The 22,280-nt window shown below is 54.4% G+C and overlaps 1 protein-coding gene across 5 annotated transcripts in view; it reads left to right on the plus strand.

Moving 5' to 3' along the window:
• The window catches only part of LOC105485585 (nuclear factor I C), a 110,458-nt gene that overhangs the window by 65,534 nt on the left and 22,644 nt on the right, over positions 1-22,280 (plus strand). For all 5 annotated transcript variants that reach the window (XM_071085920.1, XM_071085922.1, XM_071085919.1 and 2 more), the window contains exons 3-6: positions 1,786-1,857; positions 11,017-11,091; positions 11,781-11,904; positions 12,576-12,700. In XM_071085920.1, coding sequence (XP_070942021.1) covers positions 1,786-1,857; positions 11,017-11,091; positions 11,781-11,904; positions 12,576-12,700 — 396 coding nt within the window. The remainder of the gene's footprint in view (positions 1-1,785; positions 1,858-11,016; positions 11,092-11,780; positions 11,905-12,575; positions 12,701-22,280) is intronic.

Below are 22,280 nucleotides of genomic sequence, written 5' to 3' on the forward strand. Positions count from 1 at the left end.
AGCTCAGCGTCTGTCTGCCTGCGCGTCTGCCAAGGAACCTGATTATTTTTAGATAAGATGGAGGGCCAGGCGCCGGGGCAGAGGGAGCACCCAAGCCGGGCGAGCGGTGGGGGCGTCGCCATCACAGAGACCACCCCTCAGCCTCCTCTCTCTGGGGTCTCTGAATGGCAACCCAGGACGAACAGTCGGGTCCCTGGGACTACAGGGGCAGAGGCTGAGGCTGAGGGACCTGACGTCTCCAGGACTCACCTCTCTGGTCCTCAGTTTCCCCGTCTGTAAAATGGGCACAGTGGTAGGCCTCCCGCATAGAGGCGGGGCTGAATGACTGAACCTCATTTTATTTTATTTACTTATTTATTTGTTTATTTATTTATTTATTTATTTATTTATTTTGAGATGGAGCCTTGCTCTTGTCGCCCAGACTGGAGTGCAGCGGCATGATCTCCGCTTGCTGCAACCTCTGCTTCCCGGGTTCATGTGATTCTCCTGACTCAGCCTCCCCAGTAGCTGGGATTACAGGACCGTGCCACCACGCCCGGCTAAGTTTTGTATTTTTAGTAAAGACGGGGTTTCGCCATGTTGGCCAGGCTGGTCTTCAACTCCTGACCTCAAGTGATTTTCCTGCCTTGGCCTTCCAAAGTGCTGGGATTACAGGTGTGAGCCACTGTGCCTGGCCGTTTTGGTTTTTTTTGTTTTTGTTTTTTGTTTTTTGTTTTTTTTGAGACAGAGTCTCGCTATGTCGCCCAGGGTGGAGTGCAGTGGCCGGATCTCAGCTCACTGCAAGCTCCGCCTCCCGGGTTTTTACGCCATTCTCCTGCCTCAGCCTCCCGAGTAGCCGGGACTACAGGCACCCACCACCTCGCCCGGCTAGTTTTTTGTATTTTTTAGTAGAGACGGGGTTTCACCGTGTTAGCCAGGATGGTCTCGAACTCCTGACCTCGTGATCCGCCCGTCTCGGCCTCCCAAAGTGCTGGGATTACAGGCTTGAGCCACCGCGCCCGGCCCGTTTTGGTTTTTTGTTTGTTTGTTTGTTTAATTTTATTTTCTGAGATAGGGTCTTGCTATGTTGCCCAGGCTGGCCTCCAACTCCAGTCGCCCAGACTGGAGTGCAGTGGTGCAATCTTGGCTCACTGCAACCTCCGCCTCCGAGGTTAAAGCGATTCTCCTGCCTCAGCCTCCCGAGTAGCTGGGATTACAGGTCCGTGTCACCACACCTGGCTAGTTTTTGCACTTTTAGTAGAGATGGGGTTTCACCATGTTGGCCAGTCTGGTCTCAAACTCCTGACCCTGACCTCAGGTGATCTGCCTCCCTTGGCCTCCCAAAGTGCTGGGAATACAGGCGTGAGCCACTATGCCTGGCCTGAACTTCATTTTACAGATGAGGCTCAGAGAGGGCAAGTGACTTGCTCAGGGTCACACAGCAAGAAAGCAGCAGGGCGGGGATTTGAACGTCGGTCTGTTAAGACTCCTGGTGTCTAAGTTCTTACCCATGACTGAGCCACCCCTTCAGAAGCGGAGGGCTTACCCCAGCATACAGGTACACTGGCGCTCACAGGGGCCTAGCTGGTGACTGCAGGGTGCCTGGCCAGATGTCCGTGACCCTCTAGGGCAGCAGCCAAGGGAAGGGCCCAAGCAGAGACCCCGGGGCCTGGGCGTGTTTCGGGGCCACTAACTGTCTCCACAGCACTGGCCCAGCCCAGGACTGGGGCACCAGTGCCAACACCTCATCTGTTCCTGGGGTGGGGTCTTTGTGACGTCACCAATGTTTCTTCCCTCTCTTTGCAGATGCAGAGCAGAGCGGCAGTCCCCGGGCAGGGATGGGCTCTGACCAGGAGGACAGCAAGCCCATCACGCTGGGTGAGTCTGGGGGCATCGTGGCGGTGAAGGGTGGAGGGCACAGCCCTGTCCTTGTCTTTTATTTAGGAATCATTTGCTTGGCACCACTCGTTTTACAGAGGAGCAGACTGAGGCTCAGAGAGGTTAAGGGGCCTGCCCAGAGGCGACCAGGGAGCTGGGTTGGAACCCACGACTCTGAGCTGCCAGCTTCTGGGCTCTGAGGTGCTCAGCCCATGGGAGACCCCGGAGGGTTCTACAGTCCCATGGGATGTTTGGGGGGTTTTGTTTGTTTTGTTTTGTTTTCATTCATTTATTTATTTTGAGACGGCGTCTCACTCCGTCACCCAGGCTGGAGTGCAGTGGCGCGATCTCAGCTCACTGCAACCTCCGCCTCCCGGGTTCAAGTGATTCACCTGCCTCAGTCTCCCAAGTAGCTGGGATTACAGGCACGCGCCACCACGCCCGGCTAATTTTTGTATTTTTAGTAGAGACAGGGTTTCTCCACGTTCGCCAGGTTGGTCTTCAACTCCTGATCTCAGGTGATCCACCTACCTCGGCCTCCCAAAGTGCTGGGATTACAGGCATGAGCCACCGCTCCTGGCTTGTCTTAGAAACAGTCTCACTCTGCTGCCTAGGCTGGAGTGCAGTGACACCATCGTAGCTCACTACAGCCTGGACCAGCTGGGCTCAAGCAATCCTCCCACCTTAGCCGCTCAAGTAGCTGGGACTACAGGTGTGCGCCACTGTGCCTGGCTTTTTTTTTTTTTTTTTTTTTTTTTGAGATGGAGTCTCGCTCTGTTGCCCAGGCTGGAGTACAGTGGTGCGATCTCAGCTCACTGCAACCTCCGCCTCCTGGGTTCACGCCATTCTCCTGCCTCGGCCTCCCGAGTAGCTGGGATTACAGGTGCCCGCCACCACGCCTGGCTAATTTTTGTATTTTTAGTAGAGATGGGGTTTCACCATGTTGGCCAGGCTGGTCTCAAACTCCTGACCTCATGATCCGCCCACCTTAGCCTCCCAAAGTGCTGGGATTACAGGCATGAGCCACCGCGCCTGGTTTTTTAAAATTTTTTTGTTTTTGTAGAGACAAAGTCTCAGTATGTTGCTCAGACTGGTCTCAAACTCCTGAGCTCAAGTGATCCTCCTGCCTTGGCTTCCCAAAGCGCTGGGATCACAGGTGTGAGCCGCCACACCAGCCCTCATGGGATGTCTTAATAGATGGGTAGGACAGTGTAATTCTATGTTGTAGGGATAGGAAGTGGGAAAATTTAGCTCACCTAGACCAGAGCAGTCACTTCCATCCTAGCCCCCAGCTCCTGCCCTTGTCCCCCACCGTTTGTCTTTCTCACTATGGCCAGAGGATGCCTGTGAGCCCCCAAGTCAGGGCCCATCCCTCCTCTGCCCACAGAGGCTCCCACAGCCCTCCATGCTCCCACCTCTCTCGAGATAAAAGTCCAGGTCCTCCCTGTGGCCCACAGGGCCCTGCACAACCTGTCCCAACCCCGCCCTGTCGTCCCCTCCTCCCTCTCTCCCCCTCGCCCACTCCTAGCCACACAGACCTCCTCGCTGTTCCTCCAGTGCACCAGGCCCAGTCCTGCCTCAGGGCCGTTGCACATTCTGTTCCCTCTGTCTAAACAGCTAACTAACTGCTCACTTGCTCTCTCCAGATCTCCTCTGGTCTCAGCTCAAATGCCCCTTCTCAGAGAGGTCTACCCTGAGCTCCTTTACCTCAGGCAGCTTCTGGCCACCCTCAATCTCAGCCCTCTGTTTTCTTTCCTTCAGAGGAAGTTAGTGATTGCCTATGGATTTGCTTAGTTGCTTAGTGACTACATGGGTGTTTGCTTATCTCCCCAGTGGAACGTCACATCCTCGAGGGCAGAGAGGCTTTGTCTGTCTAGATCTCTGTTGTGCCCTCAGGGCTTAGAATGGGGCCTGGTGCAGAGTGGGTGCTCAATAAATATTTGTAGAAAGAAAGGAAAGAGGGAGGGATGAAGCAGAGAGAAAAAGAGACAAGAGAGGATGTGTGAGGAGAGGAAGGAGGCGAGATGAAAAAGAAGGAAGGGGCTGAGTGTGGTGGCACACACCTGTAATCCCAGCACTTTGGGAGGCCAAGGAAGGCAGATCACCTGAGGTCAGGAGTTCAAGACCAGCCTGACCAACACGGCGAAACCATGTCTCTACTAAAAATACAAAAATTAGCCGGGCATAGCGGTGCACACCTATAATCCCAGCTACTGGGGAGGCTGAGGCAGGAGAATCGCTTTAACCCAGGAGGCAGAGGTTGTGGTGAGCCAAGATTGTGCAGCCTGCGTGACGCAGCAAGACTCTGTCTCAAAAAAAAAAGGGGGGGCAGGGTGTGGGGGCTCACGCCTGTAATCCTAGCACTTTGGGAGGCTGAGGCGGGTGGATCACCTGAGGTCAGGAGTTTGAGACCAGCATGATCAACATGGAGAAACCACGTCTCTACTAAATATACAAAAATTAGCCGGGCGTGGAGGCACATGCCTATAACCCCAGCTACCCAGGAGGCTGAGGCAGGATAATTGCTTGAACCCAGTGAGCTGAGATTGCGCCATTGCACTCCAGTCTGGGCAATAAGAGTAAAAACTCCGTCTCAAAAAAACAAAAGAAAAAGCAGGAAGGGGCCAGGGTGCCGTGGCTCACACCTGTAATCCCAGCACTTTGGGAGGCCAAGTTGGGCGGATGACCTGAGGTCAGGAGTTCAAGACCAGCCTTGAACATGGCGAAAGCTTGAATGGTTCAAGCTTGGCGAAACCATCGCTTGAACCCGGGAGGCGGAGGTTGCAGAGCCTAGATCACGCCACTGCATTCCAGCCCGGGGGACAGAGTGAGACTGTGTCTCAAACAAAAAAACAAAAAAAAAGGAAAGGAAAAGAAGGAAGGAAGAGAAAGCGAGTGGGTGAGGTGTCCTTCTTGGAAGGACCGGAACAGGCGTGCACAGGGAGGCTGAAAGGTTCCCGGAGGTTCACAGGCCTGAGGCCACTCCTCACTGGCCCCTGGTGACTCCTCCGTCTGTGACCCAGGTCCTCCTCGGCCTCCTGTGATCCCCAGACGCCTTTCTCCAAGCCAGATGTTGGAGGGAGGTGGGGGCAACGGCGCTTGGCCTGGTCCCCTGGGGAGCTTGGGCGTCTGGTAGAGGAAATCACATCCTCCCAGCTCGCCAGGGAGTCCCCCAGAGATGGAGCATAGCAGGCGCTGCACAAACAGGAAACCCCGGTGGGGGGAGGCGGAGGGGGCGTGCTGACACCAGCTGGCCAGCTGGGTCAGCAGGAAACGGCTCTGGCCACTTCTTCTGGACACTCGGGGGCCACCGCTCTGTCCTCCTCAGAATGTGTGGCCCTGAACCTCCCAGCATGGGGCAGGGTTCACTGCCTTCACTCAGCAAATGACTGTAACAGGGGGCCGGGTGTGATGGCTCAAGCCTGCAATCCCAGCACTTTGAGAGGTCGAAGCGGGAGGATCACTTGAGCCCAGGAGTTCAAGACCAACGTAGTATAGCAAGACCCTATCTCTACCAAAAAAAACCCAAAAAAACAAAAAAACAAAAAATTAGCCAAGCATGGAGGTACATGCCTGTAATCCCAGCTACTTGGGAGGCTGAGGCAGGAGGATCGCTTGAGCCCAGGAGTTTGAGACCAGCCTGGGTAACACAGCAAGACCCTATCTCTACAAAACGTAATAATAATAATACAAAAATTAGCCAAGCATGGTGGTGCGTGCCTATAGTCCCAGCTACTTGGGAGGCTGAGGCAGAAGCATCGCTTGAGCCCAGGAGTTTGAGACCAGCCTGGGTAGTATAGCAAGACCTTACCTCTACCAAAAAAACAAAAAAAACAAAAATTAGCCAAGCATGGAGGTACATGCCTGTAATCCCAGCTACTTGGCGGGCTGAAGCAGGAGGATCACTTGAGCCCAAGAGTTTGAGACCAGCCTGGGTAACACAGCAAGACCCTATCTCTACAAAACGTAATAAAATAATAATAATAATAATAATAATAATAATAATAATAATAATAATACAAAAATTAGCCAGGCATGGTGGTGCGTGCCTGTAGTCCCAGCTACTTGGGAGGCTGAGGCAGGAGCATCGCTTGAGCCCAGGAGTTTGAGACCAGCCTGGGTAGTATAGCAAGACCTTACCTCTACCAAAAAAACAAAAAAAACAAAAATTAGCCAAGCATGGAGGTACATGCCTGTAATCCCAGCTACTTGGCGGGCTGAAGCAGGAGGATCACTTGAGCCCAAGAGTTTGAGACCAGCCTGGGTAACACAGCAAGACCCTATCTCTACAAAACGTAATAAAATAATAATAATAATAATAATAATAATAATAATAATAATACAAAAATTAGCCAGGCATGGTGGTGCGTGCCTGTAGTCCCAGCTACTTGGGAGGCTGAGGCAGGAGCATCGCTTGAGCCCAGGAGTTTGAGGCTGCAGTGAGCTATGATTGCACCACTGCACTCCAGCCGGGGCAACAGAGCAAAACTTTGTCTCCGAAAAAGAAAGGAAAGATTGTAACGGGGGACTGGCGGGGGTTTGGGTCTGCAGAACCGGACACAGCCATGAGCTCCCTGCAGCCCGTGCTGCCCCCTGGGGAGCGGGAGAGGAACTGCTCCCACCGCCACCCAAAAGCCAAGAGCCTGTCCCACCTCCAAACGGACCAGGCTCCCTGGCTCTTTCCGTTCCAACCCTGCTGGCCTGCAACTTGCCAAGTGCGTTTCAACCCGGGGGCCTTTGCACGGGCTGTTCCCAGTGCCGGGAACATCGTGGCCCTCAGGGAGGTGATGAAACATCATCCGCATCAGAGAAGCCAACAGTCACGGGGCGGTTGCCAGGCGCTGTTCTCGGAGCTTTGCAGATTTTAACAAGTTCCTTCCTCTTATCCAGTCTCATCTTGAGGTCTTTGTAAAATGCTGCCATCTCGGCCAGACTCTCTCTGAGCCCTGGGTGTAAAATAGCCTCCCTCCCCACCCTAGCTGGTTCCCCACCCGCTGCCTGCCTTACCACAGGCTGATGCACCTCGCATTTGACTTAATGAACTTTTAATTTGTAGTAAAATGTGCATAATGTACAATGTATCATTTTAACCATTTTTAAGTGTCCAAGTCAAAGTGCACTAAGTACATTCACCTCTATGTAATTCCAGAACATTTCTTTTTTTTTCCCCCCCAGGCTGGAGTGCAGTGGCGCAATCTCAGCACACTGCAACCTCCGCCTTCCTGGTTCAAGCAATTCTCATGCCTCAGCCTCCCGAGTAGCTGGGATCATAGTCACATGCCACCACACCCAGCTAATTTTTATATTTTTAGTAGAGACAGAGTTTCACCACGTTGGCCAGGCTGGTCTCGAACTCTTGATCTCAAGTGATTCTCTCACCTCAGCCTTCCAAAGTGCTGGGATTGCAGATGTGAACCGCTGAGCCCGGCCTAATTCCAGAACATTTCATCCCCCCTAAAAGAAACCCCGTCCCCATCAGCCACCACTCCCCATCTCCTCTCCCAGCCCTGATGCCCACACATCCCCTTCCTGTCTCTGTGGCTTGGCCTGTCCTGGATATTTCAGAGAAATGGCTCACGCCTGTAATCCCAACACTTTGGGAAGCCAAGGCGGGTGGATCACGAGGTCAGGAGTTTGAGACCAGCTGGACCAAGATGGTGAAATCCTGCCTCTACTAAAAATACAAAAATTAGCCAGGTGCGGTGGCAGGTACCTGTAATCCCAGCTATTTGGGAGGCTGAGGCAGGAGAATCGCTTGAACCTGGGAGGCAGAGGTTGCATTGAGCCGAGATTGCGCCACTGCACTCCAGCCTGGGCGACAGAGTGAGACTCCGTCTCAAAAAAAAAAAAAAAAAGAAAGAAATGGCATCACACACTGTGTGGCCTTTTGTGTCTGGCGTCCCTCATTGAGTGATGGCCTCAAGGTGCATCCATGTTGTACCCTGTGTCAGAGCCTCGTTCTTTTATTTTTATTTACCTTTTTTGAGACGAAGTCTCATTCTGATGCCCAGCCTGGAGTACAAAAGCGCGATCTCGGCCTGTAGCTGGGATTACAGGCACCCGCCACCATGCCTGGCTAATTTTTGTATTTTTAGTAGAGATGGGGTTTCACCATGTTGGCCAGGCTGGTCTTGAACTCCTGAGGTCAGGTGATCCACCCACCTCGGCCTCCCAAAGTGCTGGGATTACAGGCGTGAGCTACTACTACTGCGCCCAGCCCGGCTCCTCATTCTTTTTCTCTTTTTTTTTTTTTTTTTTTTGAGATAGAGTCTTGCTCTGTCACCCAGGCTGGAGTGCAGTGGTGGAATCATAGCTCACTGCAGCCTCGACCTCCAGGGCTCAAGTGATCCTCCCGCCTCGGCCTCCCAAGTAGCTGGGACTACAGGTGTGCACCACCACGCCCGGCTAATTTTTGCTTTTTGTAGGGATGGGGTTTCGCCATGTTGCCCAGGCTGGTCTCAAACTCCGGGGCTCAAGTGATCCACCCGCCTCAGCTTCCCAAAGTGCTGGAACTACAGGCACACGCCACCATACCCAGCTAATTTTCATATTTTTTGTAGACACAAGGTTCCGCCATGTCGCCCAGGCTGATCTCAAACTCCTAAGCTCACGAGATCCGCCCACCTCAGCTTCCCAAAGTGCTGGGATTACAGGCATGAGCCACCACGCCCAGCATCCTTTTCACGGCTGAGTCCTATTCCAGTGTGTGGATAGGCCATGCTGTGTTTATCTCTTCAATTTTTTTTTTTTTTTTTTTTTTTTTTTTTTTTTTTTGAGACAGAGTCTCGCTCTGTCGCCCAGGCTGGAGTGCAGCGACGTGATCTCAGCTCACTGCAAGCTCCGCCTCCCGGGTTCACGCCATTCTCCTGCCTCAGCCTCCGAGTAGCTGGGACTACAGCTGCCCGGCACCACTCCCAGCTAATTTTTTGTATTTTTCATAGAGACGGGGTTTCACCATGTTAACCAGGATGGTCTCGATCTCCTGACCTCGTGATCTGCCCACTTCGGCCTCCCAAAGTGCTGGGATTACAGGCGTGAGCCACTGCGCCCGGCATCCTTTTCACGGCTGAGTCCTATTCCAGTGTGTGGATAGACCACGCTGTGTTTCTCTCTTCATCTTTTGAAGGGGTATTTGGGTGGCTTTCTGGTTTGAGCTGTGAAGAGTGCTGCTAGGAACACTCGTGGACTTTTGCTGACCTATTAATCTTGGCTGCTGTCGCTCGCACTGGACTTTGAGTCTCACGGGGGCGACTGCTTCCGCCTGTGTTATCTCCTGCTGTGTCGGGGCCCAGCTCAGAACCAGACACTGTGGATGCTTAGTAAACGCCTGTTGAGTCCATGAATCCCTCCAAGGGCGTCCGAAGGCAGAACAGGGCTGTCCCCAAGCTGTCTGAGGTTGGCCAAGGCTCCTGACCTCTCGGGGACAACTTCGATTTCCAAATCTGTGAAATGGGTCCAAACCACTCCAGTTAAGAGACGACGATCTCCCTTCCTTTGGCATTAGGTAGGAGCGGTGCTGGGGACACGGGGTGGGGAGTTTAACTAGGGCTTGTGGACCCGCCATTCAGCTCCCCATTTTAACTGACCCATTGCTGGGTGCCAAGCTCTGGTCTAGGTATGAAGGACACTGCGGGGTCAGGGCAGACAGAAATCCCTGCCCACACGGACCTCCTGGTCTGGAGGGGAGAAGAACAAGAAGCCAGAGTATCTCGAAGGGTGACAGCGTGCAAAGCAAGCCAGTCGCCCCTCCCAGGCAGTTGGATGCAGACCTCAGAACAACCTCGACAGTGGGATTGATGGTTTCCACTTCTGCGATTAGGAAAACATGGAGGCTGAGAGAGGGAAAGTGGCCTGCCCCAGATCATACACCGAGGCGGGTGATGGAGCCAATGTGAGCCCAGGTCTCCGCTCTCCTTTCATTTTGGAGTGCAGTGGCACGATCTCAGCTCACTGCAAGCTCCGCCTCCCGGGTTCACGCCATTCTCCTGCCTCAGCCTCCCAAGTAGCTGGGACTATAGGTGCCTGCCACCACGCCCAGCTAATTTTTTGTATTTTTATTAGAGACAGGGTTTCACTGTGATCTCGATCTCCTGACCTCGTGATCTGCCTGCCTCAGCCTCCCAAAGTGCTGGATTATAGGCATGAGCCACCGTGCCCGGCCTCCACTCATTTTTTAAGACGAGGTGTCGCTCTGTTTCCCAGGCTGGAGTGCAGTGGCACAACAATGGTTCATTGCGGCCTCCACCTCTCAGGCTCAAGTGATCCTCCTGCCTCAGCTTCCTGAGTATCTGGGACTACAGGCACGCACCACAACACCTGGCTAATTTTAACACTTTTTTTTTTTTGAGACGGAGTCTCGCTCTGTCACCCAGGCTGGAGTGCAGTGGCCAGATCTCAACTCACTGCAAGCTCCACCTCCCGGGTTTATGCCATTCTCCTGCCTCAGCCTCCTGAGTAGCTGGGACTACAGGCGCCCGCCACCTCGCCCGGCTAGTTTTTTTGTATTTTTTAGTAGAGACGGGGTTTCACCGTGTTAGCCAGGATGGTCTCGATCTCCTGACCTCATGATCCACCCTTGAGCCACCATGCCCGGCCAATTTTTTTTTTTTTTTTTTTTTTTTTTGAGACAGAGTCTCGCTATGTCGCCCAGGCTGGAGTGCAGTGGCCGGATCTCAGTTCACTGCAAGCTCGGCCTCCCGGGTTTACGCCATTCTCCTGCCTCAGCCTCCCGAGTAGCTGGGACTACAGGCGCCTGCCACCTCGCCCGGCTAATTTTAATACTTTTTGTAGCAATGGCGTCTCACTGTGTTCCCCAGGCTGGTCTTGAACTCCTGAGCTCAAGTGATCCTCCTGCCTCGGCCTCCCACGGTGCTGGGATTCTAGGCGAGCCACCACGCCCGGCCTGCTGTCCACTTGAAGGCAGTGTTCCACAGCATGGGGGACCCAGATGAAGGCTGTGTGAAGGCCCATGCGGGACAAGGCCCCCCCCACCACCGGGGCCTTCCCCATCGGACTGGAGCTGTCATTCCCCCACTGCAGGAGATAGACAGGGTGAACACCCAGGCTCGGGCCAGCCCAAGGAGTCCAGGCAGCCCTGGAGTGTGGAGAAGGGAAATAGGCCCGGCTCAGCCCACTGACCCCACTGTCTTCCTGTTCCAGACACGACCGACTTTCAGGAGAGCTTTGTCACCTCTGGCGTGTTCAGCGTCACCGAGCTTATCCAAGTGTCCCGGAGTGAGTGTTCCCGTCAGCCCAGAGCTGGGTCCTGGAGAGGGGAGGAGGCCGCAGGGAGGAAGGAACTCACCCCCTCACCCTACTCCTTGTCGTTTCCAGACACCCACTGTGTTATCAAGCCAAGGTTCCTAGAAAGGGAGGGGGCCAGGCCCTTCCCAGAGCCCAAGGTCAGGGCTCCCTCCCACCTCCCCAGGAAACAGAATCCAAATGCTGGATGGCAACTAAGGAACCTTCTGCCCCAGCATCCTTCCTCCTCCCTGGGGCCTCCACTGTCCTGTCCCAGGAGACCCCAGAGGACCCCCCCACCCCCACTCCTCCTGTCCCCTTGCTTTCCCTGCTGACCTGCTGGGGACCCAGCGAATTCCATCCCACACTGTCTGAATCCCACCCCAGCAAGTCCTGGGCGCTGTCCTTCTTTAGCCCTGACTGACACTCTCCCTGTCCAGATCCACAGAGCCTGGCCTCGAGCTCTGGCTATGCCTCTGCCTCACAGTGTACTCTTGGCCTCTCCCCATGACCTTGGTCCTCTGATCCATAGAATAAAACTGGTTTCAGCCACCCTAGGAACTGGGCCAATATGGGAAGGGGGTCCCCCTTTGGACTGCACCCAATGGCTTTCCCTACCTCTAAAGCAAACCACAGCACAGGACACTGCTTCCTGCCTCACTCTCCTCTCTCACCCTCTGCAGCACCTGTGGTGACCGGAACAGGACCCAACTTCTCCCTGGGGGAGCTGCAGGGGCACCTGGCATACGACCTGAACCCAGCCAGCACTGGCCTGAGAAGAACGCTGCCCAGCACCTCCTCCAGTGGGTAAGTACCCAGGTCCCCACCTCTGGGCATTTCACAACCCCATTCATCAGCCCATCCCCTCTGGTCCGAGCCGACTCATTCCTCTCCCTGGAATACCTCTTTTCACAATTCACCTGGCCTGAGAAACTCCTATTCATCCTTCAAAACCCAGCCAGCCCCATGTGCCTCTTCCCCTAGCCCTGACAGCCCACCGTGGGCTCCCCCAGCCTCAAATCCTGCTGGCTCAGCCAGCCCTTAGGACGCCCCCCCCCGCCCCCGGAGAATGCAGACACAGGCTCTTGCTGAGATATGCTGTGTGACCTCGAGCGGGTCACATTGTGCCTCAGTTTCCCCATCCATAAAATGGGATCATACCCCTAACAGGCAGTTCTGAGAACTACAGGTGGTCAGGGGATTAGCCAGGCTGCCTGGGTTTTGGTCTCCACCATGCTAGCTTGGTGTCCGACCTCTGCTGAGACCCTCCCTGCCTTGGCCCGGGTGTCCCATCCAAGCAGTGGTTGGAACAGGGGTTCATTGGGAATGGGCTGAACGCCCGCGGCTCCCGCGATGTCTCGCGGGACCACCTCCCTCGCCCTGCCCACTTAAGGACCGGAAGTAGCAAAGCCCGCGGCCGCGCCCCCCGCCCCCGCGTCTCCCTGGTAACCAGCCCCTCCCCCTCCCTCGCCCATAAGGAGCAAGCGGCACAAATCGGGCTCGATGGAGGAAGACGTGGACACGAGCCCCGGCGGCGATTACTACACTTCGCCCAGCTCGCCCACGAGTAGCAGCCGCAACTGGACGGAGGACATGGAAGGAGGTAGGGCTGGTGGCGGGGGCGGAGCCGGCCTTCCGGTAGGAGTTACCGCGGTGGGAACTACGTCTTCCGGCAGCCATTGCGCGGGCGCCGCAGGGCAGGAAGCCAGCCTGGAGCCGCGGGGCCTCCTGGGAATGGTAGTCGCATCGAGCTGCGCGTGGCTGGAAGTACGGTCCGGGCTCGCGTTCTCGGATCTCTTTGGTTCTGCTGAGGCTGGAGAGGGCAGAGACTGTCCGGTCTGACTTTCCTGCCCTCCATCCTTGAAAGCCACATCTGTGTGGGGTCCCCGAGCTGCAGGATGGACTAGTAGTTACTCTGATCAACAGGGCGTCTCCTCCTGGGATCTGTCATAGAATCCCTCTTCTGTAAGGACCCGTTTGTCCTCTTCCCCGCTAGAAGATCCTGAGATGCTGGATCCCTTCTCATTGGGGTCCTTCTTGAAGTTACTTTTTTTTTTTGAACCAGGTTCGCATCTCCATGGGATCTTTCTCCGTGTGGTTCTGTAGGAGACTCGTCTCTTTTCTGTAGGGTCTCCATTCCCACGGCGTCCTTTTCCAGGAAGATTTTATCCTCTTGCTTTTCTGTCTTCAGAATGGTCCTCTCTGGAGTGTCTTTCTTCCTTTCTTTTCTTTTCTTTTCTTTTCTTTCTTTCTTTCTTTTTCCTTCCTTCCTTTCTTCCTTCCTTCCTTTCTTCCTTCCATCCTTCCTTCCTTCCTTCCCTCTCTCTTTCTTTCTTTCTTTTCTTTCTTTTCTTTTCTTTCTTTCTTTTCTTTCTTGTTTCGCTCTTGTTACCCAGGCTGGAGTGCAGTGGTGCAATCTCGGCTCACTGCAACCTCCGCCTCCCGGGTTCAAGCAATTATCCTACCTCAGCCTCCCAAGTAACTGGGATTACAGGCACGCACCACCACTGGGATTACAGGCACGCACCACCACGCCCGGCTGATTTTTTGTATTTTTAGTGGAGACGAGGTTTCTTCATGTTGGTCAGGCTGTTCTCGAACTCCTGACCTCAGGTAATTCACCTGCCTCCACCTCCAAAGTGCTGGGATTACAGACGTGAGCCACCGCTCCCAGCCTCCTTTTTTTTTCTTTTTTTTGACATGGAGTCCCAGTCTGTTGCCCAGGCTGGAGTGCAGTGGCACAACCTCGGCTCACTGCAATCTCTGCTTCCCGGGTTCAAGCGATTCTCCTGCCTCAGCCTCCTGAGTAGCAGGGATTACAAGCGCGTGTGCCATCACACCCGGCTAATTTTTGTATTTTTAGTAGAGACGGGGTTTCACCCTGTGGGCCAGGCTGGTCTTGAACTCCTGACCTCAAGTGATCTGCCTGCCTAGGCCTCCCAGAGTGCTGGGATTCCAGGCATGAGGCACCACGCCTGGCCTGGGGTGTCGTTCTTATAGAGTTCCTGTTCTTTAGGGTCAGCAGCTTCACAGGGTCTTTTTTCCATTGAACGCCAGCTCCTTAGGATTATGTGTATTCCCTGTCTCCCCAAGCGCTTTCTCTAAAGATTTCCCTTATTTGGGGTCCGCATCTCCACTACAGTTCTCATCTAAAGAATCACTTTCGCTCTAAGGTCCTGCTCTCTGGCCAGCCGGCACCCGTGACTTTCAGGAAACTGTGCAAAATGGCCTGTGGGCTTGTGTCACGCTGAAGAGGGTGTCCCTGGCATCCATCCTCAGATTCTCAGCCGACTTTGTGCCCCTAAATTTTGCAAGCATTGCTCTGTGCAGTACCTTATCCTCAAGGGCCCCGGGGGCAGCCCAGTGGATACATGCGTGGGGTCCGTAGTCCACCTACGGGGGTCTGTAGCTCAGCCCTTGCAGCCTCCTAGTGACTCAAGGTTTCTGAGCCTCCCTCGCCCTGCCCACTTAGGGACCCGGTTTCCTCATCTGTAAAATGGGTGTGTTAGTACCTGCAGTGCTGCTTGCCTGGGGTTGTCATGGGAATTAAGTGAATTAATGCATCTCATGTCCATAAAACAGGCCTGGCACATAACACATAGGCACCCGATAAATGTGGAAATTTGTGGCTTTGTTTTTGAGACAGTCTCACTCTAGCCAGGCTGGAGTGTGGTAGCACGATCATGGCGCACTGCAGCCTCAACTTCCCCGGCTTAAGCGATCCTCCCACCTCCGTCTCCTGAGTAGCTGGGACTACAGGCAAATGTCACTATGCCTGCCTAATTTTTTTCCTTTCCTTTTTTTTTTTTTTTTTTTTTTTTTTTTTTTAAGAGATGGAGTCTCACTCTGTCACCCAGGCTGGTCTCAAACTCCTGGGCTCAGGTGATTCTCCCACCCCAGCCTCCTGAAGTTCTGGGATTATAGGCACGAGCCATTGCATCCAACCAGATTTGTTTTGTCTCCCTTCTTCCTCTCTCTCCTCCCTGTACCCATGGGGCCTAGTTTATTTTTATATTTGAGACAGGGTCTTCCTCTGTCACTCAGGTTGGAGTGCAGTGGTACAGTCACAGCTCACTGCAGCCTCGACCTCCCAGGCTCATGTGATCCTCCTGCGTCAGCTTCCCAACTATCTGGGATTACAGGTGCATACCACCATGCCCTGTTAATTTTTTTAATTTTTTGGTAGAGATGGGGTCTCACTGTGTTGCCTAAGCTGGTCTTGAACTCCTGACTTCAAGTGATCCTCCCGCCTTGTCCTCCCAAAGCGTTGGGATTCCAGGTGTGAGTCTTCATGCTGGGCCCCTCTTTTTCTTTTCTTTTCTTTTTTTTTTTTTTTTTTTTGAGATGGAGTCTTGCTCTGTCGCCCAGGCTGGAGTGCAGTGGCAAGATCTCAGCTCACTGTAACCTCTGCCTCCCGGGTTCAAGCGATTCTCCTGCCTCAGCCTCCCAAGTCGCTGGGGTTACGGGCATGCACCACCACGCCCGGCTAATCTTTATCTTTTTAGTAGAGACGGTGTTTCACCACGTTGGCCAGGCTGGTCTCAAACTCCTGACCTCAGGTGATCCACCCACCTCGGCCTCCCAAAGTGCTGGGATGACAGGCGGGAGCCACTGCACCTGGCCACCTGTAGGATTTTTAGAAGCAGTATAACATTAGGACCAAGAAGTCAGACTCAGGCATTGGAGAGACCTGGGTTCACATCCCAGCCCTGCCCGTATCTGGCTCTGTGTGCTATGTAACCTGGGGCACGTCATTTAACTTCTCTAAGCCTCAGTTTCTTCATCTTCACAATGAGGGTGATGTGAATAATTGTTCTTTAGGAACTACGGGAGGAGGAAGGGGTAGGACATGTGTGAAGCAACCGTCTGGCCCATGCGACATAACCGGGAAACGGGAGGTCATCGTTGTCCGTGTCTTTATAATATTCCTGTCTCTTTCTGGAGCTCTCAGACGCATCTGGTTGTGACATTTCAGGTGCGAAGGCCCCTCCCTCCCACAGTGTGGGCTCCCAGAGCAGGAACATCCCTAGAGAGTCTCCATCTCTCAGGGGACCTGCCTCAGTATTTATGAGGTTCTTTTGTTTGTTTGTTCGTTGTTTTTGTTTTGAGATGGAGTCTTGCTTGTTTTGAGAGATCATGCCAGTGCACGCCAGCCTGGGCAACAGAGCGAGACTATGTTTCCAAAAAAAAAAAAAAAAGTCACTTCTGGTTTTTTTTGTTTTTTTTTTTGTTTTTTGAGACAGAGTTTCACTCTTGTCACCCAGGCTGGAGTGCAATGGTGCGATCTTGGCTCCACCTCCTGGGTTCAAGTGATTCTTCTGACTCAGCCTCCCGAGTAGCTGGGACTACAGGCATGCACCACCACAACCAGCTAATTTTTGTATTTTTAGTAGAGACGGAGTTTCACTATGTTGGCCAGGCTGGTCTTGAACTCCTGACCTCAAGTGATCCGCGGACCTCAAGTGATCTGCCCGTCCTAGCCTCCCAAGGTGCTGGGATTACAGGCGTGAGACACACCAGGCCCAGCCATCACTTCTCATTAACTCTGGAATTGATGAGGCTGTTGGAATGTAAACCGCACGCCAATTAAAGTGAAAGACCACCTCTGTGATGAGCCAAAGCATCCCTGAGAGGAAAACTCATAGCTTTAAGTCTATTTTAGGAGAGGAGAAAGGTGGAAAATAAAGAATCTAGCTTTCAACTAGAAAACTCAAAAAGAAAACATTTCAAGAGAGAGGAAATGTTAGAGTCTCTGAAGCTCCGTTGGACTTTTCTTCCCGGCTGCTCGCCGGCAACCCCTTCCACTGGGGAAAGACGGGATAGCAATGGGAGAGGACAGAGAGGAAGCCTCCACCAGCTTCTGCTGTGTGATCAGGAATCAGAGAGCGAGCAGGGAATGTCAGAGGAGGTCTGTGCTCCTGCAGCTTCCACTTGATTGCCTCAGGGGATGGCAAACTCACTCCCTCCTGAGGGTTGCATCCTCCATGTAAAGCCCTCCTGTGTGCTGGCCCTACCTGAGGCCCTGGGGACACAGAGATGATCCAACCCACTCCTGTCCCTACCTTCCAGGGGCTAACAGCCTAGGGAGGGAGATGGGTTCTTACCCAGGTCACTACAGCCCAGAGGAGGCAGCACAGAGGACAGTCAGGGGGCACAGGGGGACCCTGATAAAGCCTGGAAGAAAAGGGAAGACTTCCCAGAGGAGGAGAATCAGGGTGACAGCAGTGAGGAGCTCGGGCAACTGGCTTCTCTGCATTTCCAGCTGTGTGACTTTTGGCAGGTTCCTTAACCTCTCTGCCCCTCCGTTTCCTCTGCTGTAGGATCAGGTTGATGGCCAGGTGCAGTGGCTTACAACTGTAATCCTAGCAACATGGCAAGACCCCAACTCTACTTAAAAAAAAAAAAATTAACATGGCATAGTGGCGTACACCTGTAGTCCCAGCTACTTGGGAGGCTGAGGTGGGAGGATTGCTTGAGACGGGAGGTCAGAGCTGCCGTGAGCTATCATCATGCCACTGCACTCCATCTAGGGCAACAGAGAAAGACCCTGTCTCAAAACAAAAAAGAAGAAAAGAAAAAAGAAAAAGAAAAAAGGCTCACCTATAATCCCAGCACTTTGGGAGGCCGAGGCAGGCAGATCACTTGAGGTCAGGAGTTCGAGACCAGCCTGGCCAATGTGGTGAAACCCCGTTTCTACTAAATATACAAAAAATTAGCCAGGCGTGGTGGCGGGCGCCTATAATCCCAGCTACTCGGGAGGCTGAGGCAGGAGAATGGCTTGAACCTGGGAGGCAGAGGGTGCAGTGAGCCGAGATCGCGCCACTGCACTCCAGCCTGGGCCACAAGAGCGAAACTCCATCTCAGAAAACTCTGGCTCGATATCGCAGTGAAGAGAAAACATTAGAACAATTTTTTTTTTTTTTTTTTTTTTTTTTTTTTGAGACCGAGTCTCACTCTGTCGCCCAGGCTGGAGTGCAGTCGTGCGATCTTGGCTCACCACAACCTCCGCCTCTTGGGTTCACGCCGTTCTCCTGCCTCAGCCTCCCAAGTAGCTGGGACTACAGGCGCCCACCACCATGCCCGGCTAACTTGTATTTTTAGTAGAGACGGGGTTTCACCACGTTGGCCAGGATGGTCTCGATCTCCTGACCTTGTGATCCGCCAGCCTCGGCCTCCCAAAGTGCTGGGATTACAGGCGTGAATCACCGCGCCCGGCCAAACACTGGAAGAATTTTAACACCCATGGCCCAGGGCTGGACGTAAAGCACGCACTTGGGGTGTGAGAGCTGGGTTTATTATTAATTCGTGGCTAAGCTACAACCGGGATGATTTAAGTGGATTTATCCGCAGGGAAAATGATGGGAGGGCATTCCCAGAAGGGAGAATCGTGGTTTCGGGAGTTGCACTGTGGATGCTTGGGGCCAGATCATCCTCTGGGGCGGGGCCGTCTTGGGCACTGTTGGGTGCTGTGCAGGGTTCATGGCCTCCACCCACTCCGTGTCAGGAGCACCCCCCAGTGGTGACAACCGTAAATGTCCCCAGATCTGGCCAAACGTCTTTTGAGGGCAGTCTCCCCTATATATGGCCAGTGGCATATGCAAAGGGCCTAAACCGAGCAGGGAGAAGGTGCGTGACCCCTGGTCTGGGCCACTTTTTTTTTTTTTTTTCTTTTTGAGACAGGGTCTCTCCCTGTCGCCCAGGCTGGAGTGCGGTGTCACAATCTTGACTCACTGCAACCTCCGCCTCCCAGGTTCAAGTGATTCTCCTGCCTCAGCCTCCCGAGTAGCTGGGATTACAGGCGCCCGCCACCACAACCGGTTAATTTTTGTGTTTTTAGCAGAGGCGGGTTTTCACCATGTTGGCCAGGCTGGTCTGGAACTCCTGACCTCAGGTGATCCACCCGCCTCGGTCTCATCTCCCAAAGTGCTGGGATTACAGGCGTGAGACACTGCACCCAGCCTTTCCCCCCCACCCCCCAAATAGCGACTTGCTGTGTCGCTCAGGATGGAGTGCGGTGGTGCAATCTCCGCCCTCTGGGCTCAAGCTGTCCTCCTTCCAAGGCTCCCAAGTAGCTGGGACTACAGGCACTCACCAACACACCTGGCTATTTTTTGCATTTTTTTTTTTTTTTTTGTAGAGACAGGGTTCCCTGTGTTGCTCAGGCTAGTCTTAAACTCCTGGGCTCAAGGGATCCTCCTGCCTCTGCTTCCCAAAGTGCTGGGATGGCAGGTATGAGCCACCACACCCAGCTGGCTCTATGTCCCTTCCCAACATTTTAGTCCCAGACAGCCCTGCGGAGGGGACTGGCAGGCTCCTCATTTTGCAGAGGGAAACCCCGAGGCTCAGAGAGGTGACGTCACCCGCTCCAGGTCACCCCCACAGGAAGCAGGTGCACAGGGACACAGAACCACGTGGCCGTTCCCAGCGGCCCCACTCAGGGCACCTCGCTCTCTTTGTTTTATGGGACATCTGCGATGTCCTAAGCTGGGTTATTTCCCCTCCCCGGCAACACTGAGATCTGGGCTGCCCCGGCCATCAGTTGACAAGTGGGGAAACTGAGGCCCAAAGGTCCCACAGCAAGGAAGGGGCAGAGCCCTGAGCTTACGCCCAGTGCTTCCTGGGCCTCTTCCCATCGCTGTGGCCTGCATCGATAAACATTTCGCAGCCTCTGAAGTCCCAAGGAGGATGCCTCAGAACAGGCCTGGCCCCTGGGCTGGAGTGGGGTTCCTGAGGTTCCCAGCTGTAACCTCGTTGCTGGACCGAGGCAAGGGCCAGGGGGCCCAAGGGAAGGGCCAGAGGGGCCGGGGGCATGGAAGGTTCAGGCTTACTGCTGCAGCCTGCAAGGTGGTCCCAGGCTGGGTGCTTCCGCAGAGGGAGGACACAAAACAGGAACCCAGGCGGGCAGGGTCTCTCCCGAAGGTGCCCTTGGCCCCTGGCCACCACCCTGGGATGTTCCTCCTCCTCCTGTGCTTCCTCCCCCTCCTCCTCCTCCTCCTCCTCCCAGGCCTTTCCAGCTTCCTGTCTAGACAGTCCCCAATTAGCCGCTCATTAAGGGGGTTAAGCTGATTAGAGCAGTTCTCCCTTCCTCTGGCAGCCTTGGGGCCTTTTCTCCGGGCAGTGCTCAGCCAGCCCCCCACCCTGAGGCTCACAAAGGCCTGGGGTGGATCCTGCCAGGCAAGACCCCCACAGCACGCCTCCAGGCCCCACATTCCAGCCTCTAGGCTCTGCCCGCTTGGGGCCTGGGCCAGGAGTGCCCTTTCTCCTGGCCGCCTCCCCCTGAGGCCTCCCTGCTTACCCGGCTGCGTGGGGTGGAGGGAAGGCGTCTTCGAGCAGCCCCCCGGTGCTTTGTTTTTGCTGCTGGTGTAGCCCCCACTTGAAGGTGACACAGGCCCCATCCACAGGCAGTTACTACACAGGGCAGGGCAGGCAGCCCCCATCCATTCCTCTCCTCTGTCACCCTGGGCTTCCCCCATCCCTTTTTTTTTTTGAGTCAGAATCTCGCTGTGTTGCCCAGGCCGAAGTGCAGTGGCATGATCTCAGCTCACTGCAACTTCTGCCTTCCAGATTCAAGCGATTCTCCTGCCTCAGCCTTGCAAATAGCTGGGACTGGGACTACAGGCACCCACCACCATGCCCAGCTAATTTGTGTATTTTCAGTAGAGATGGAGTTTCACCATGTTGGCCAGGCTGGTCTCGAACTTCTGACCTCAAGTGATCCTCCGAGCCACCGAGCCTGGCCTGCCCATCCCTTTTGGAGCGTGGCCTGGGGAGGGACAGAGTTGGGTTCCAACTCCACCTCCACCCCCGCTTGGTTCTATTGCTTTAGGTGAGTAACTTCTCCCATCAGGCCTCAGCCTCCACATCTGTGAAATGGTTGCAGCTCCTGTAAGCTCTGCACAGGGCAGCTGTGAGGACCACATTATGCGAGGAGGCTAGTGCCTTCACAGAAGGTCCTCACCCAGGGCAGTGCTGCCCCACCCCCAGGGACACTGGCCGGTGTCTGGGGACATCTGTGGTTGTCACAACTGGGGGTGCTCTTGACATGGAGTGGGTGGAGGCCAGGGACGCTGCTCAGCACCCAGCAGTGCCCAGGACAGCCCCTCCCCAGAGAACGAGCCAGCCCCAATGTCTACGGTGCTGAGGCTGAGAAACCTGTGTTAATTAATGTGAAAAAAAAAACTGAGGCTGGGCACGGTGGCTCATGCCTGTAATCCCAGCACTTTGGGAGGCCAAGGCTGGAGGATCACTTGAGCCCAAGAGTTTGAGAACGCAGAGAAACCCTGTCTCTACAAAAAAATACCAAATGGGCTGCACGTGGTGGTATGTGCCTGTGGTCCCAGCTACTGGAGAGGCTGAGGTTGGGAGGATCTCTTGAGCCCAGGAGATCAAAGCTGCAGTGAGCTATGGTTGCCCCACTGCGCTCCAGACTGGGCAACAGAGCGACACCCTGTCTTAAAAAAAAAAGTCACGGTGGCTCAAGCCTGTAATCCCAGCACTTTGGGAGGCCGAGACGGGCGGATCACAAGGTCAGGAGATCGAGACCATCCTGGCTAACATGGCGAAACCCCGTCTCTACTAAAAACACACAAAAAAAATTAGCCGGGCGAGGTGGCGGCGCCTGTGGTCCCAGCTACTCGGGAGGCTGAGGCAGGAGAATGGCGGGAACCCGGGAGACGGAGCTTGCAGTGAGCTGAGATCCGGCCACTGCACTCCAGCCTGGGCGACAGAGCGAGACTCCATCTCAAAAAAAAAAAAAAAAAAAAAGGTCTGCCCCGCACTCACACCAGAATAAACTCTCAGTGGGGCAGACGGTGTAAACCAGGGGACCCCCAGCTCCTGGGATTCGCCTCCTCTCTCCCACCCACTCAGGGTGTGGATTTCAACATGTGCAGCCTCCTGGGACCTCAGCAGGGCCGAGGATCATGGGACGCAGAGTCTCTTGGGGGTCCATGGAATCCTCTAAGCCAGGGGGTTTTACCTAGGGGTGATCCTGCCCCCAGGGGACACTGGGTGACATCTGAGGACATTTGTGGTTGTCACGACTGCAGGGTGGTCCTAGCATGGAGGGTGGGTCCAGGGACACCTGGGAGGCCAGGGACACCGCTCAGCACCCTGCAGTGCCCAGGATGGCCCCACCCCAGAGAACGATCCAGTCCCAAATGTCTACAGAGCCCAGAGGAGGC

The sequence above is a fragment of the Macaca nemestrina genome, chromosome 20 (assembly GCF_043159975.1).
Source record: "Macaca nemestrina isolate mMacNem1 chromosome 20, mMacNem.hap1, whole genome shotgun sequence".
In the NCBI taxonomy this organism is placed as follows: Eukaryota; Metazoa; Chordata; class Mammalia; order Primates; family Cercopithecidae; genus Macaca; species Macaca nemestrina.